We start from the raw sequence: 16,649 nt of genomic DNA, 5'->3' as shown, positions 1-16,649 counted from the left end.
TCATAACTTAACAACTTTATAATTACAACTAGTAGAAACATACAGTCTTTTGGAGCTAAAAGCGAACAGTCGCCCCCGTTCTGCTGATCAGTCTTTGTTGTCTTCCTAGCCCTTACAGAAGGTTTTGTATCCAGCCTAGAAGTCCAGAGTTGTTCGGGGTCTTTGTGCCATTAATCCATACCGTTACATCCAAGATTGATACACTGTATGTAAGAAATGTAAATAGTTTGTCCTTTATATGAGTTATAATGTTCAATATGTTTATTTTTGCACTGGATGACTCTAAATATATAGAACTGTTTTAGACAACACAAATGCTTGTGTGGCATTGCTGTGTGTGTGTGTGTGTGTAATATCAATATATATCTGTGAGATTCATGTTCCGTTTTATTTATTTATTTATTTGCCTTTATGGTCCTACAACCTTTTTAACATTCAAGTGACCTCAATGCAGCACAAATATTCTAATAGCCCAGTTTTTCCTGAAAAGAATTGATGTTCATAGATTGACTATGGACAACAGGGTTGATGTTTTACAAGCTTTTATAGAAAATAAAACCAGAAGGACCAGAGGTTGTCAAAAATCCTTTAGGGCTCTGGGATATTTGCAAAGGCAATGTACCGTAGACCTTGCGGCTCACACCTCTCGATATTTCCTTTTTTCCCAACGTTTGCCTCCCCACCGTTACGCTTTGGGTCCCACTTTCGCACGCTCCCCGGGTCGTCGGGGTCGACTGGCGTCAGTGGCAACTGGCGTCAGTGGCGACTGGCGCCTGGCGCCGGGAGGCTTGGACCCCGTCATAACTGCTTGCAGTTCTAGTTAGGGCCCGAGCACGAAAGTGCGAAGGAACCTATTGTTTTGGTAAGGATTATTACTCCGTGACGTCACTCACATTTCTGAAGGGCTTAGCATGCTGGAAAACTCACAAAAATATGCACATGTCAGACCTGGCAAAAACTACAAAGTTATGTAGTGATTGGACTTGAGCGTTGTCAGCACAAGTTACAGCAACTTCCTGTCTAAACAGGAAGTTGTGTTATCTTTGAAACAATTACTCCGATTGCCCCGAAACTTGAACGCGATGTTCCTCATGGCCAGTTTAGCATCTGTGCCAAACTTGGTGGCAATCGGCCATTAGATGGCGCCGTTTTAATTGTTTTTTCAATAATCGGCAAAATATCGATATATGGCAAACCTACTTTGTCTAACTGCTCATGGGGCATGAGTCTGATTGGCACGAAAACTTAGCTATAGACTCAGAGGACCCTCATGACAAAAAGTTATCAAAAGATTTTTGATAGCTAAAACAGTGCGCAAGTTATGGAGGACCAAGTTACTGTAGGTGGGTGTTGAAACAGGAACGGTTTTATCTTGGCAAAAGTTAATCCAATTTACATGAAACTTAGAATGTGTGGTCTACATGTGATATTGCGTCTGCCAGTACCCCCTGGGCAAGGAGCGAGGGCCCGTCATCACTGCTTGCAGCTTTAATTATAATTTTTTCTCTTAGTTTCTTACTTTTCTCCTCCTTAATGTGTTGCCACCTGTTTGTGCATATACTGTAAATAGTAGTAGGGTGGGCTTGGGAGTGTTGTGCGTATATATGTGTGAATGTATTTTGTATTTTTATGTATAATTGTCCAATTAATAATTACTTGGTGCAATAGCTTATCAGCTACATGTGCAACATGTGTTATTTGTTCACTGCTGCTACTTATATTCACACTCTACTTCAGGGGTCACCAACCTTTCTGAAACTGAGAGCTACTTCATGGGTACTGAGTCATACGAAGGGCTACCAGTTTGATACACTCAAACACACTCAGAAATTTGCTCAGTTTACCTTTAGTTATATATGATTATTAATGATTAATGATAGTCATCTATGTGAAGACACTGATCACGTTAATGATTTCTCATTATCAATAATTATCAACAATGACTTAACAAGGTGGGAAACAGATAATATCAATATTCTATTTTCATTTTTAGAACAGGCCTGAGGGCTACTCATGTGGTCCTTGGGGGCTACCTGGTGCCCGCGGGCACCGTGTTGGTGACCCCTGCTCTACTTATTCATGTTCGTACTGTATTTCTAATGACACTGCAATATAATTTGAAACAATCTTTTTAACCTGATCGTAACCTATTCTCAATTGACTTCTACTTAAGGTTTTTATTTATTTCTTACTGTAGCTATGTTACTTTATGTTACTGTATACACTTATTGACTTGCTCTTTCTTACTCTTTTTTTTATCCTGAATTTGACTGTGAGCAACTGCAACTAACCAATTTCCCTGAGGGGATCAATAAAGTATTCTGATTCTGAAATGAGATGATTCATCTCAAGGGGTTACCCTTCTAATATAAATATTGATAAATAAGATTCTAATAGGCCTACATATTCTAACAGCTGTGTGTGGCGCTGGCTGTGCCAATCAGCAAGCAGCAGCAGGTGTGATAATGAGGTCCAGGCCAGGCCGGGCCAGACTACACCATGCTCTCCACTAGTCGCAGTCTTTCTGCTCTCTGTTTCCCCCATCATGTCGGTGTTCGCGTTGCTTCTTTGGGCATTGTTACGTGGTACACTGGGAGGTCCGGTTCAGCGCGCGGCATGGTTTGAGGGAGTAAATCCCGCACAGACGAACCAGGAGGGATATGGTGTTTCCCCGCACGATTCGTTCTACCGCCTGCCCGTGTCCCTGCATGCACCTGGGCCACTTGTAGCACGAGAGCTGCTCCGGCCGGTTCCACACAAGAGACCGCTTCCCGCCGAACTGATGGCGCTACTGTTACCGACCCCGAGACCACACCAGAGCGTCCAGGAGACGGGTGCACGCGCTGTGGAAGTCTGGTGCGGTCTCGATCAGGTGTCTGTGTGCGTGGACCGTTTTCAGCTCAGCGCGTGGACCGTTCCGTCCCTGTTCCGACTGGGCTCGTGCGAAGCCAGCAGCGTCACCCCCCGCTTCCTGTTCTTCCGCTTCAGACTGACGGAATGCGGCGGAGAGGCCAAGGTCGGGACACATGGGTATCCTTCCACAACTCCGTAGCGGCCTCTAGCCCTGCTCATAGATCCACACTTTAACCTACTGAGTGCAAGTGATATCATAGGCGGGGGGGGGGGGGGGGTGCCCACTCCCCCATCCCCCAATATTTAGAGGAGGTAGATTTTTCTCGCCTTAAAAGATATGAAAGACAACCCACTTCCCAAAAGAGGTAAAACTGACTAGTCAAGGGGCTCAAAACATGTACGGAAAACAAGAACTGTGTCTTCTTTGCAACATTGGAGGGGTTAAAGAACACAACGAGAAAAATAAAATGCGATTTTTTTTTTTTTTTTTTTTTAATCAATTTTTTATTGTTTTTTTATATTTAGGACAGGGGTCACCAACAGCTACTTCATGGGTAGGCCTACTGAGTCATACGAAGGGCTACCAGTTTGATACACTCTTCTGAAATAACAGATTTGCTCAGTTTGCCTTTAGTTAGCTATATATGATTATTAATGATTAATGATTTTTCACAATAATTATCAACAATGACTTATCAAGGTGGGAAACGGATAATGTCAATATTCAATTTTCATTTTTAGAACAGGCCTGAGGGCTACTCATGTGGTCCTTGGGGGCTACCTGGTGCCTGCGGGCTCCGTGTTGGTGACCCCTGATTTAGAACATACAGAACAAATACAACTGAACAAGAACAAAAACCCTCTCTCAAAAACAAACAAAAACAGAAATCACACCTTGCCTAGTCACTCTCCTCTAATTCTTGTGATGCTGAGGTCATTAGGACTGATACTTGTGCTGCTGTGTTTTTCCATAGGTCTGTAGTCGATGATTTGGCTTTGTTAATCCTTGCTGTAGAGAGCTCAAGCATAACCATGTCTAGAAAATATGCCAACCACTGTTTTATACAGAGCGAGTGGGGGGGGGGGAGCCAGCGTTGAGCTATCATTTTCTTGGTTGCTGTCGAGCCGGCTAGCCAAATTTTCTTCTGTCTCCCAAGCAGGTGTAATTTAGAGTCGTCATTAAGTAACAAGACAATCGGGTCAGTAGGAAGTCGACATCTTATCACATCAGATATTATTGATGTTGTTTTATTCCAGAACTCATGCACCTGTTCACACTCCCAGACCATATGCAGAAAAGTCCCAGTTAGTTCAGGTTGACAGAACGTGCAATAGGGAGTGAAAATGACTTTAGAGACGTATCTCTTCTGAGGAGTCCAGTATGTCATATGACATATGTTGAAATGGATCTGCTGGTGATTTGGGTTCTTGGAACAATGGAAAATGTTGTCCCAAACTGTCTCCCAATTAATTGCGTTCCCCTCAGGGCTCAGCTCTCGCTCCCATTTCCTTGCTATAAGATGTGATTTCATGTCTTTTTATAGATTTGGACTTCTGGCTTTAACAAGGTCACATTCTCTAACAGATTTGTTGTTGAGATGTAGCCTACATCATTCCTAAAAAGAAACATCCTGAACGAGATAACGTGTGATGTTTTCACTATGCAGAAAGTTTAGAACAATACAGGAGAATAACAATTTCCTTTTAGCCTACATAAATAAAGACATTTGCAACATAAATTGTTGCATACAAATTCACCAGAATGCAGGAAATGAAGTGTTAGAAATCTTTGAGATTAGATCTTTAGGTTAAACTAAATTGTAGGCTAATAAACAGAATTATCCTTTAAAGTTGATGGAATAGCATACATAGAGATGTGTACAGATATGAAAAAATTATATGATAGCAAAGTGATTATGTGAGTATATATGAGGCTGTTGGCAGATGTAAAGCTGGTGAAATCTAGTTTGACTTAAATGGCTTTAAATTTAGTTGGATTGGGACATGATTTCATATTGAATCTGTCAAACTCTTTATCTCTCAGGTTGTTGGTGGTCAGCTGGTGTATACTTATTCTCTGTGGTACACTCCTCCTCCGCAAGGCTACATCATCCGAGTCCTACCACTGAACCTTCCCATCCAGTGCCTTTACGACAGGTAAGGTCAGGGCTTTCAGCAGCATTCAAATCAGTGTGTTTTCTCTGTGACCCAGAATGACAAACACGAGATGAGGAGGCGTCTGCAGGTCTTTTTATTGGACATTTCCCTGCTCGTAGTCACAATCCACTCACTCTGTCAGGTCGCGTCATAATCCATTTTTAAAAATAAAAAAGCCTGAGTGAAAGCAACAGCAGGCAGAAAAGAGAATAGAATAACATGTCTTTGAGCCGTGTGGTTGTTAATTAAAACGGTGGTAATACTGTTACAGTAAAAGTCTTGCATTGAAGTGTTACTAAAGTATAAGTATCATCAGGAAAATGTACTTAAAGGGTATATACTGTTTTTTCAACCTGGACCCTATTTTCCTATGTTTTTGTTTGTAAGTGACTGATGGGAACAACAATATTTGAAATAAGCGGGAACGCTGTAACTGGCAGCCACATACTGGGCTGCAATGTAACCCTATGGGGCAAATGTTCAGCATCAGTTAACGTCCACTAAAAGTGCTGTTTTTACAATTGACAGGCTCAGATTATTATTTTAAGTGTCTGACAACATTAGGAAATGATCCCTACAGAGATAGACCTTTTAAAACCTCTTTAAGACCTTTCTGTTTAACCAGAAACGGCTCTGAGGTCGCTAGTGCTAAACCCACCAGACTCCATTTAAAAAAAACAATATTTTTAGCGTGTATAGAGCTAACATATTTTCACATGTAAATCGGTAAACTGTGTTTATTTCAACTAAAACTAGAGTTGTGATGGTTGGAAAAGTGGAAAGAGGACCCAAAACGGCTTTTCGTAATTTTATTATGTTTCTGTCGACTTTGAATGAAGTGTATTTTACGATGCTAAAATGACTGTTTATTTACATGTAGTCTGGTGGCTTTAGCGAATGCAATGTTGCGGATGTTTTGATGTTTAAAAAAAGGATCTTACTCTTTAACAGAAAGGTCGACCTCCTTAGAAATCCTTTCCATAATGTTGTCAGACACTTAGAATATTAATCTGAGCCTGTCAGTGGCAAAACAAGCACTTTTGTAAACGTAAATTCAAGCTGGACACTTGCCCAATTAACTTACATTGTAGCTTGTTTCGTCGCTGCCGACTGAAGCGGTCTTGCTTATAATAATATAATAGTATGGCTCTGTTTGATTTCATTAAGTCCATTCCATAAGGTCACCCCACCAACTGAAATACACATGATCTTAACAGTAGTTCACTCAAGAGGTTGTATATATATGAATAAACCTCTTAAAAGATATCCTGGATATACTTGGAACCTCTGTGTTACACTGTGTGTCTGATGTGTAGAAAGGTACAGAATTACCGTTAGATCCTAGATGATTAATAATTATGAATGAAGAACAATGTCTTATGTCAGCCTCTGGAGTGATGTGGTAGAAACAGCTCTCATTCTCTCTGTCTCAGGTTTCATTACTCTTACCAAGTTGGCTTCAGACCTCAAGTCCAGCACACAACCTTGATAAAGAGCATCAGGAGTAAACGCAGCTACAGCCTCACTGTCTGCAATGGTAACACACCTACACCATCTAAATCAGGCTTCGCTATCACTGCAAGATGACACGTTTCCTGTAAACATCTGAAATGATCTGCCTAAACCTGTTATCACGTCTTGTTAAAGCCGAATCTAATATTTGCGTTTATTACAAAATGCAGCTTTAATGTGAACAGTTGGCTTCAAGTGTTAAAGTCTACACTGAATAGTCTTTACCACTCTGATTTTAATCAACACATCGGTATTGTCAGCGAATTTCTAAAACTTATATCTTTTACTGTAACTTCAGATCTATAAATTGCAAGTTTGATCATGTACAACAAAGAACAGAAGCAAATGCAACTGTCTGTGTCTCTGTCTGTGTGTCTGTCTGTCTCTCGGTCTGTCTGTCTGTCTGTGCCATTGTTGATCTCAGTTCTTCAATTCAATTTGCTTTATTGGCATGAACAAGGAAAACATGTTGCCAAAGCAGTTTACAGAAAATGCATATATAGTACATATCACATATTACATACATACAGTAGGTGTCACATAGATTCTATACTGCACTGATAGGTATACAACACACTACATTACAAAACAATTACATAACACAATATAATACTTAACTGTTTTGTACAATATAATTACTGTACAATCCTAAACCAACCTGTAATGTTGGGATCTTATAGTGGTGAGTCAGGTTGTGGCAGGCAGATCCATATTTAGCTGCCAGTGGAGCTGCTGTCCCTTCTCTTAGGAGAACTACCAGCTTCTTTTCTGATGTTAACATTGGGAAATTAGCTATTTCTTTGGCTATTTTTCCAAAGCGTAAATCTCTTAGTGAAGATAATTGTTCACAGTGGAGGAGGAAGTGTATCTCTGTTTCTAGCTCCCCTGTTGAGCAGTGAGCACATATACGCTTCTCTCTGGGCAGCCATGTCTGTCTGAGTCTTCCTGTCTCTACGGCCAGTTGGTGGTCACTGAGCCTGTATTTAGTCAGGATCCGTCTCTGCTTTAGATCTCTGACAGTGTGCACATACTCAGCCAATTTATATTCTGTTAAGAGTCAAATAACAATTTAGTCTACTTTGTGTTTTTGTTTGACTTTTCCAATGTTCTAAATATTGATTGTTTGAATGATTCATAATCTGTTTTGTTGTGTTGTTTTGAACCAGTGCTGATGGGAGCCTGGTTAGTTATCTTCACCATCAGCTGACTGAGGGCACTGTTTTCAGGATTCAGCTCTTGGGTTTTTAGTGCTTTGAAATTAAGTGATGTCTTTCTGGCTTAAATTAAGATGTGTCCAAAATGTAATAGCTCATTTCTGTATATTTAGCAGTAATGGGAAACGTCCCAGTTCTGCTCGACAGGCGTTATTTGGGGTTTTCCTTTTGAACGTTTAGAATTCTTCTACAGAATTCTGTGTGTAGGGTCTCTATCGGGTGTTTGTCCCAGGAGTCATGCTCCGATCTACTGAGTGGACCCCAAATTTCTCTTCCATGTAGTGCTATTGGTTAGCCTGGATGCCAGCCAAACTTAGCCCTGCCCACAACATTTGAGGTCGGGAGTATGACCATGTCAGGCTAGCTATTGGTACAATTACACTATCAAATATTTTAGTCCAGATTCTAATTGGAATGTTAATGCTGAACAGCTTGGTTTGTAATGCATACATTGCCCTGCATGCTTTTCCTTTGAGTGAATGTATGGCTTTATTGAAATTTCCTGATGCAGATAAGGTCAGACCAAGATAAGTATAATTTTGTGTGGGTTTCATTTGGGTATTATTCAAAGTAAAATGGTGTTTGGTTTCAAGACATCTGGATTTTTCTTTTTTTGAAAGATCATAATTTGAGTTTTCTTGAAATTGACCTCCAATGCCCAGTTATGGCAGTATTGTTCCAGGATGGATAGGTTTTGTTGAAGACCATCTCTGGTTGGAGACAACAAAATAAGGTCATCTGCATAAAGCAGGTATTTAATCTCTGTGTCTAAGACTGTGAGGCCTGGAGCTGCTGATCGGCCCAACTGGTCTGTAAGTTAATTTATGTACAGGTTGAATAATGCAGGACTTATACAGCATCCTTGCTTCACACCGCGTCCTTGAGTCAAATATTCTGTTCTTTGATTATTAATTTCCACAGTTCATTGGTTGTGCTTGTACATACATTTGATAAGGTCATATACCTTGCCACCTATTCCACTTTGAAGGATTCTGAAGAAAAGTCCTTCATGCCAAATGGAGTCAAAGGCTTTTTTAAAGTCGATGAAACAAGCAAATAATTTCCCTCCCTTTTTTTGGTGGACAAGTTTGTTAAAGTGTGTAAGGTGTGTATATATATAGTTTTCTTGCGTAAAGGTTAGTATCCTTGAATTTAGGATACTACAGAATATTTTCCCAAGGTTGCTGTTGACACTGATCCCTCTGTAGTTATTAGGGTCTGATTTATTTCCATTTTTGTGGATTGGGGTGATCAGCACCTGGTTCCAGGCATCAGGAAAGCAGCCAGATGTCAGCCCCATGTTGAACAGTTTAACAATTGCAATTTGTAACTTGGGGGTACTGTTTTTCAGCATCTCATTTTTTATGCAATCTGTGCCACAAGCTTTTCTTGATTTAAGAGATTTCAGTTTAACTCTTTTCGTGTAATTGGATAATCTAATGGATTTTGGTTGGTTTTGATGGCTGATTCAAGATTGTCTAATTTATGTTCAGGTCTTCAGGTGGGATACTTTTGTAAAGGTCACAAGTATTTTTCCCAGATGTCTTCATTTGTATTGCCAATTGTTGTGGCTTTGTGGTTTCTAAACTGTTCAACATGACTCTGGTCTACTGCATTTTCAATCCCCTGAAGTGTTTGATTGGTATAGGGGAATTTCTTTAGTCTTATGGTCTGTTTATATTGTTTCAGAGTTTCAAAGTATTCATGTTGTAATGTTGGGTCATGTTGGTTTCTGTGTTTTTGGTTTGATAGCCGTCTTCAATTTTTTTTTTCCTCATTTCTTTACATTCACTGTCAAACCATTTTTTGTCAGGTTTTTTGTTCACTGTGAATGTGTTTTCCTTTGGCATTTAAAGCAGCTTTTTGGAAGATATGAGTAATGTCTTTTGTTGCTTAACGTCTTCAGAGGTATTTTGATAGTGGACTATGTTGAATGTGTTTATTGCATGTTTTATTTAATTTGAGTTCAAAGTGTGTATAAATTGTTCATCACTGTTTGGAGCCCATTTGTATGCCTGATTTAGACTGTACAGTTTACTGGGCTGTTTCTTAGTGTCTCTACTGTTTTTTTTTTTTTTTTCAAGTACTTATTTATTTGGCTGTGATCTGAGAGGAGGGTTTGTGATCATACAGTGAAAGCACTGAATGAGGAGGGGTCCATGTCTGAGATGGCATAGTCAACTACACTTTTACCAAGAGCTGAACAGTAGGTAAAGCGTTCCAGATGGTCTCCTCTGAACCTCCCATTTAATATATACCTCTTGACTGTGGTTATGGGGGTCAAAAGTGATTGTCTAAAAACGTGTTTATCTCCTGTGTGGTCTATAGAGTCAGATTCTGAGCCTGTTTGTGCATTGAAGTCCCCACACATAAGTATTTTGCCTTGGGCTTGAAACTGACAAACCTCTGTCTGTAGAGAGCTGTAGAAGTCTTCGTCATGGTATGGGGATTCTGATGGAGGGGTGTATATTGCACACAGATATAACAAGTGTCTCTGTCTGTTTGTCTGTCTCTCTCTAGCCCAGGGGGAGCCCATCCCTCCAGGCCACTGGTTCTTTTTAGGGGAGCCAGTGTATTTTGTGGCCCAGACAGGAGTGCTGCTTGCTGGGGAGAGGCTTTATGTAGATGCATGCTATGCCACGAGCTCCAAAGACCCAAGCAGCATGCCCAAAGTGGACATCATTACTAACTATGGGTGTGTCTCCAGCCAGAACATGCAGTCACCCAATGAGTTTACATTAATTGATTTGTCACTTTGCATGTCTTGATTGATGTTTGTGCTTTTGATTGCAGCTGCATGGTCGACAGCAATAGGGAGGGCAGCAGCTCCCTGTTCCTGTCGGGAGTGGGCAGTGTGCTGAAGTTCTCTGTGGATGCCTTTCTATTCAGAGCAGTCTCACAAGTAAGACCATTTCTTTATTTGATATCCTACAAAAACGTTAAACTCCCTGCAAGCCCTGAAGTCTTTTGACCTGTTCTGGCTGAGCAGACCTCAGCAGTATGTCTGGTAACCAGTGAAGAGAGTGGAGCAGCGGTGTAGTGTGAGAGAACTTGGGGAGGTTGAAAGTACTGTTTGCCAGGAAGCAAATGCCACACAGTGCACATATACAGCTGTTATGACCACAAGCTATCGGTCTTGGCTGTCTGGTCAACAAAACCTGGCAGGGCCAGTTTCCCACAAGCATATCATAAGACATTAACACCCCAAAGTTTTCTTATCTTTCTGTCTGAACCTTCTCTCACGTCAAAGAGTGCATAAAGGTTGCAGAGTTTTCAGTCATTCAACTGATGATTTAACACCGATTCAGTCATTTTTACACATACAGTACATTTGAGTAACTTTCTACCACAATAGTTTAGGCCCCTACCCAATGGATTCAACATTGGGGGGGGGGGGGGTTGAGATCATCAGAGCGTAATTGAAATTTTGAACACAAAACACTTCATTTTCTGGATTCTGGTGAATTTTTCTGCAACAATGTGTGCCTTTTCTGCATCAATTTAGGGTGCAAATGTCTTTTATGTAAAGAAAATTATAATTTTTTGGGGGTGTTGCACTGGCCAGTTTTGATTATATGGGGGGGGGGTTGTAACCCCTCTCACCCCCCCTGTAAATTACGCCTATACCCCTACCTCAACCTTAAGGAGAGATTGAAGAGGTGCTGCCCAGTGTGTTTACAATATGCTGGACATAACGGTGGAGTCCAAATCCACACGTGACGTACTATACACCTAGCAGGCTCTCTAATCACCGGCGAGTGTATAACGTCTTTCTACCTGTCTGTCTGCGTGTAGGTGCTGTACCTCCACTGTTCAATGTCAGTCGGGTTCAGCGCGTCCCCCAGCTCAAAGTCCTGCAGCTACAACGAGACTGCTGGCAGGTCGGCAACCCATGTTAACAGAGCCTTCTACATAAGTGGTTGAATGAGAAACGACAATTGGATGAGAAAAAAAATAAAATAAAAAGAATAACAATATGAAAACAAATCTGGTGTATCTGTACAACCACGGGTGGCAGTACTTTTAGGAAGGCGGCGCGACGATTTCATGGTCAAATCACTTGGGTGCCTTGAATGAAGTCAAGTGTTTGTACTGATGGACTGCTTTGTTGTTTTCGTGTGTGTAGGTGGGAGGAGCTGGAGGCCTCAGCCTCAGTATGCGCCTGCTGTGATTCCATGTGCACAGACATGCAGGACTGTAAGTTCTGACTGAAAAATGACTCTCTTTAAGACTAAGTTTTCTCATATGAACAATGTCTGTCGAATCAGGTCCTGACATCGTCTAGATTTTCCCTGTCTCACATTTAGCACACAACAGCAGATTGTCCATGTCAGAAGCGTTTTCACCTACTTGAAATCCTCCCATTGGTCTAGGCGAGGGGTGGCGCCTGGACAGAGCGGGCAGGAAGCAGGACATGACGCAGATTACATAGCAGTCGCGCTGATAATTTGGTACCAAAGAACAAGTCTCTCGCCGTTCCTTGAATGTGTCGGAGGATTCCGACGTTGGCCCTTACTGACAGGAAGTTCTGAATCTCGTTGTCTCTCCAGTTAGACATTTTCGTTGCCATCTTCATGTAATTCACCACCGACTTTGTACTCGGGAGCTGGCAGGGTAAAGACGGGTAAATGTCTGCGCTAGCTGTTTCACACTTCTGTTCATTTACATCATTTACCGGCCAAATGCTGGTGAAATATTCAAGTGGCTGGTAGATTTGCTTCACTCCCCAGCCAAAAAAATAATTGTAATCTATTGATTGGCTGGTAAAATGTGAACATTCACTAGGCCAGAGATCTTCAACAGGGGGTCGGGAACCTTAGGGGGTCCTCAGTCAATGCAGGGGGGCATTCAAATTATTAATTTTTTTTTCAAAAATTAAAATGTCTTATATGCAACTTCATTTCTACAATATATGTAGTAAGGGGGTCCCTGCTCAGTCTCTCGTTCAGTTAAGGGGTCCTTGGCTTAAAAAACGTTGAAGAGCCCTGCACCAGGCATTTGGCTGGTGGACATAAAGTTAAGTCTGAACCCTGCATACAGCTCCTCCGGGTAATGTTAGACAGGTTAAGGGCTGCATGTGTGAGAGGGGCTAAATTAACACCACACCAGCTGGTTACTGAAGATAAGTAAACTCATCAGGGTAATAATATACAATAAAAGAAACCTATTAGTTGTGGAGTATCTCACATTATACATAGGACGTGATGTATCTATGTAGTGTTGTATCACAGTACAAGTCATTCTGTAATACATAATCTGGTGCAGTTAGCTCCGATCCAGCTGTCCATTTAAATAAAGATGGAAAATAGCACAATTGTCTAAAACCTGCATCATCTCTGGCATAACATGTTCTAACGCTTGTCCTTTGATTACTCAGCTATCAGGAACACAGTGAGCAGTCCAGGCTGGCTCATTGGACAAAGGGCTGAAGAGAAACCAAGGATGCAGGTGACGTCTTTTCAAGCAGAGGAGGTAAGACAAAGGCTGGATCATGAAGAGAGGTGAAAGAATGGATGAGCACCATAAGAAAGTCTGCACTTTTCCACAGGAGACACAGATTGGCCATGAGGAGGAAAACAAAGAAGCCATTCCTGAGAAGACTGCTGTGAAGACCAAATGGAGGCACAGTGCTGCACCCAGCCAGCAGGGAAAGAGAGGACAGGACGAAGGCAAGACAGAAGATGTGCCTATGGAAGAGGCAGACAGCGGGCTGGAAGAGTTAGCAACAGATGACATGGTTATGGCAGAGGCAGACAGCAGGCTGGAAGAGTTAGCAACAGATGGCATGGCTATGGAAGAGGCAGACAGCAGGCTGGAAGAGTTAGCAACAGATGACATGGTTATTGAAGAGGCAGACAGCAGGCTGGAAGAGTTAGCAACAGATGGCATGGCTATGGAAGAGGCAGACAGCAGGCTGGAAGAGTTAGCAACAGATGACATGGTTATGGAAGAGGCAGACAGCAGGCTGGAAGAGTTAGCAACAGATGACATGGTTATTGAAGAGGCAGACAGCAGGCTGGAAGAGTTAGCAACAGATGGCATGGCTATGGAAGAGGCAGACAGCAGGCTGGAAGAGTTAGCAACAGATGACATGGTTATGGAAGAGGCAGACAGCAGGCTGGAAGAGTTGGCAACAGATGGCATGGTTATGTCTGACCAAACTGGACCAGAGGAGGCCAGGGAGGAGCTCCTCTCTGGGAGCCGTTTGTCCAGTGACTACAGCAGCATTAATGCTTTAGGAGATCCTTATAGTCCCACCACTATCACTGCAAGAGAGTTTTCAAGTTTTGGTATAGGTAATGATAATACAAGTAAGCCTGGTTCTACTGAACATGTTTCCACAACTGTGATTCCTATCATTAAACGGTGCCCTAACAGTGATCCAAAGAGTTGCAGTGCCCCTATTAATAGTACAGGACACAGTGTCATGTCTGCTCCTATCAGTGCAGAGAGCTTTCCCTTGAATTATGTTGGCGCTCCACCTGGTGCCAGTACACTTGGTTCTCCTCTGGATTCAAAAGTCAATGTGAGTCCGTTTGGCAGTAGGCCTGAGATATTAGCGGGGACACATTTGGCCACCAAGGACTTTGAAATGGACCCCCCAGGTTTTTCTGATGTCAGCAAGTCAGGAAAGAGCTGGCTGGAGTCTGATGAGTCAGACCCTCTGCTATGGTCAGAACAGGTCAAGTCTGGCAAGAAGTCAGTGGACACCAAGTCTGACGGGATGCAAGGGCACGCAAACGGCAAAGGAGCTCTTGGAGATGATGCTATGCTTCACATTCTACTGCTCAGAGGGTTAGAATCGGACCAGTCTGGGTTCAGGGACCCGATCTTTGGAGACGGGTCACTTGGCGAGTCTGATTTTGATTCTGGAATTGAAAAAGGTGGAGCTCGTCATTTGGGTCAATTTACTGGAGCGGCGAAGACAAAAAGGCAGGAAGAAGTACAAGAATTTTCAAAAACCATTACAAGACCACACAGGGTCAGTTCTGGTTCGGTTAGTTCAGAGGAAATGCTTCAAGACAGCCCCATTAAGACTTCTATTAAGATAAGACTGAGAGACTTGTTCTTGGAGGTGCTGACGTTTGGTGTTGGAGGAACAGATGGAAACCCTCCCGTGCAGTCTAATCTAATTCAACAGACCACCAAATAATCTTATCTTTAATAAAGATGATCAAATTCAGTTTTTGTTGACTGGTCCACTGCTGTATACATAGTAGACAAAATATTAGAAACACCTTTCACTATGATGCATCTAGCATAACATCACCACAAACCAACAGTTTAACATGTCTGAATCGGACTGAACCAAACCATGCTGAGCTGTTGTATTGGTGAGCTGTTCCAATATGGATGAGGGGCAGAGGGAGAGAATACACACACGGAGCATCAGCAGGAGCAAGTCAATCTCATCAGGCTTTTATCACAACTTTTTCAAACATTGCAATCATTTATTTCAAAGGTTCTAGGTTTGTGGAACATTTTTGGAAACCTCCAGGACCATGAACAGTCGTGTGGAACATTGGAATTCCCAAACTGCTCCTATGGAACATGGAGGACTTGAAATCAGGCCGGTCTTTCAGGCAAACTTATGTCAGGACTGGAGCAGAGCGTGGTGTTCAGCTGGCTGTATCCATGTAGACATGTTTGTGAATAATAAACTTCTCTGACCAAGCCCACGCCTACCTGTGCCTTGTTTTCATTCACATAATATAGGTTGTGTGTACACCCACCTCTTCAGCCCTGCTCACAACAGTTACTGTAGATAATGAATGGTTGGACCTTCAGTTTATGTGGATGAGGATCTGTACCATTATTGCACGTCACAAATTTCTACCCAGTCATATTTGCAAAACTGCTACAGCTCTGTGAAGCTGCAAGAAGTCCTGCTACAGCTTCTTAAAGCCTTGCAGTTGTTTGCCTTCAAACTAGGGGTGTGAATCTTCACTGGTCTCACAATTCGACTATGATTATCCTGTCAACGATTCAGATCTATTACATATCACGACGCATCACCTCATTATATATTGCTACACAAGGTTTTCATCAACTAATTCAAGTCAGATATATATGAACTCCTTTTTATTCTATCTGCTCTTAAAAAAAAAAGACTTCCTGAATGTAGCGTAGTCTGAACACAGCAGATGAAAGGCAAAACCAAAAAAAAGCAGCTACTGCTAAATCAACAAGTAACGTCAGTAGGCAATAATACATTATGGTCCGTCACTGTGTGTGACACAGTATCACAGTGATAAATTTCAACACCCCTACTGCAAACATGCTGTCTTCACTTAGACTATTGTTACAGAGGAGTACAGAGGACTGATGGAGCGTCGTCACATGGTGCACACCAGAAATGGGGACTCGAGTCGCACTTAAGTCGCACAAACAGCTGACTTCAGACTTGACTCGGACTCGAGCTTCGAGACTCTTCGAGTGAAAGAGACGTTACATTTAGCATATATTGGCACAGGTAACAAGCTAACCATCGCAAAGTGTTGTGCTAATGCTGGGAACAGGCACATTGTATCTTTATAGTTGTATCCATATGATGTGACAGACTTAGGTTAATATTTCACCAGGTCAGAGGGCTAGAGGGATGTGTTAAGTAGACCCCATAAAGTTATCCTACAACTGATGATACTGTACTGTATGGATGGTAGCTACAGGACATGCTTTGAATTCATAAGATTTAACAATACAGTGTTAGGGACAGATCAGATGGCCAGAGACTTGAGACTTGACTTGGACTCGTGGCAAAAGACTTGAGACTTGACTTGAACTTGCCCCTCAAAGACTTGAGACTTGACTTCCAAAAAATGACTTGTGAACATCTCTGGTGCACACCAATCAGCCGACGCTCCACATCAGCAGAAGCAAACGGCTGGCGGCGGACGAACAGTAGAGAACACA

General features: G+C 42.1%; 2 protein-coding genes across 3 annotated transcripts; both read left to right on the top strand.

Moving 5' to 3' along the window:
- Window positions 1-2,429: 2,429 nt before the first annotated feature.
- Window positions 2,430-13,266, top strand: LOC116066630 (zona pellucida sperm-binding protein 3-like). Of its 2 annotated transcripts, XM_031322821.2 has the most exons (8): window positions 2,435-3,016; window positions 4,898-5,010; window positions 6,444-6,547; window positions 10,257-10,431; window positions 10,530-10,638; window positions 11,532-11,617; window positions 11,863-11,933; window positions 13,114-13,266. In XM_031322821.2, exons 1-8 carry the CDS (start codon window positions 2,546-2,548, stop codon window positions 13,239-13,241), a joined length of 1,257 nt encoding a protein of 418 aa, XP_031178681.2. In that variant the 5' UTR covers window positions 2,435-2,545; the 3' UTR covers window positions 13,242-13,266. The 2 variants fall into 2 exon arrangements, with proteins under 2 accessions (XP_035862700.1, XP_031178681.2); XM_036006807.1 differs by lacking the exon at window positions 11,532-11,617 and having other exon boundaries at window positions 2,430-3,016; window positions 13,114-13,154.
- On the top strand, window positions 13,238-15,415 carry LOC118496190. The gene is made up of 2 exons (XM_036006811.1): window positions 13,238-13,484; window positions 14,202-15,415. The coding sequence occupies exons 1-2, from the start codon at window positions 13,246-13,248 to the stop codon at window positions 14,887-14,889; spliced, it is 927 nt and encodes a 308-aa protein (XP_035862704.1). The 5' UTR covers window positions 13,238-13,245; the 3' UTR covers window positions 14,890-15,415.
- The last annotated feature ends 1,234 nt before the right edge of the window (window positions 15,416-16,649 follow it).

The sequence above is a fragment of the Sander lucioperca genome, chromosome 10 (genome assembly GCF_008315115.2).
Source record: "Sander lucioperca isolate FBNREF2018 chromosome 10, SLUC_FBN_1.2, whole genome shotgun sequence".
NCBI classification, from domain to species: Eukaryota; Metazoa; Chordata; class Actinopteri; order Perciformes; family Percidae; genus Sander; species Sander lucioperca.
The sequence above is the reverse complement of the archived record's forward strand: the minus strand, read 5'-3'. Positions and strand labels throughout refer to the sequence as shown.

Excerpts from the sequence above, each read along its gene's own strand:
- LOC116066630 (XM_031322821.2), top strand. The coding sequence starts at position 2,546 with ATGTCGGTGTTCGCGTTGCTTCTTTGGGCATTGTTACGTGGTACACTG. Across the intron at positions 10,639-11,531 it reads TATTCAGAGCAGTCTCACAA|GTGCTGTACCTCCACTGTTC; the intron begins GTAAGACCATTT and ends GTCTGCGTGTAG. Across the intron at positions 11,934-13,113 it reads GTGCACAGACATGCAGGACT|CTATCAGGAACACAGTGAGC; the intron begins GTAAGTTCTGAC and ends TTGATTACTCAG.
- LOC118496190 (XM_036006811.1), top strand. The coding sequence starts at position 13,246 with ATGGATGAGCACCATAAGAAAGTCTGCACTTTTCCACAGGAGACACAG. Across the intron at positions 13,485-14,201 it reads GATGACATGGTTATGGCAGA|TTATGTTGGCGCTCCACCTG; the intron begins GGCAGACAGCAG and ends CTTTCCCTTGAA.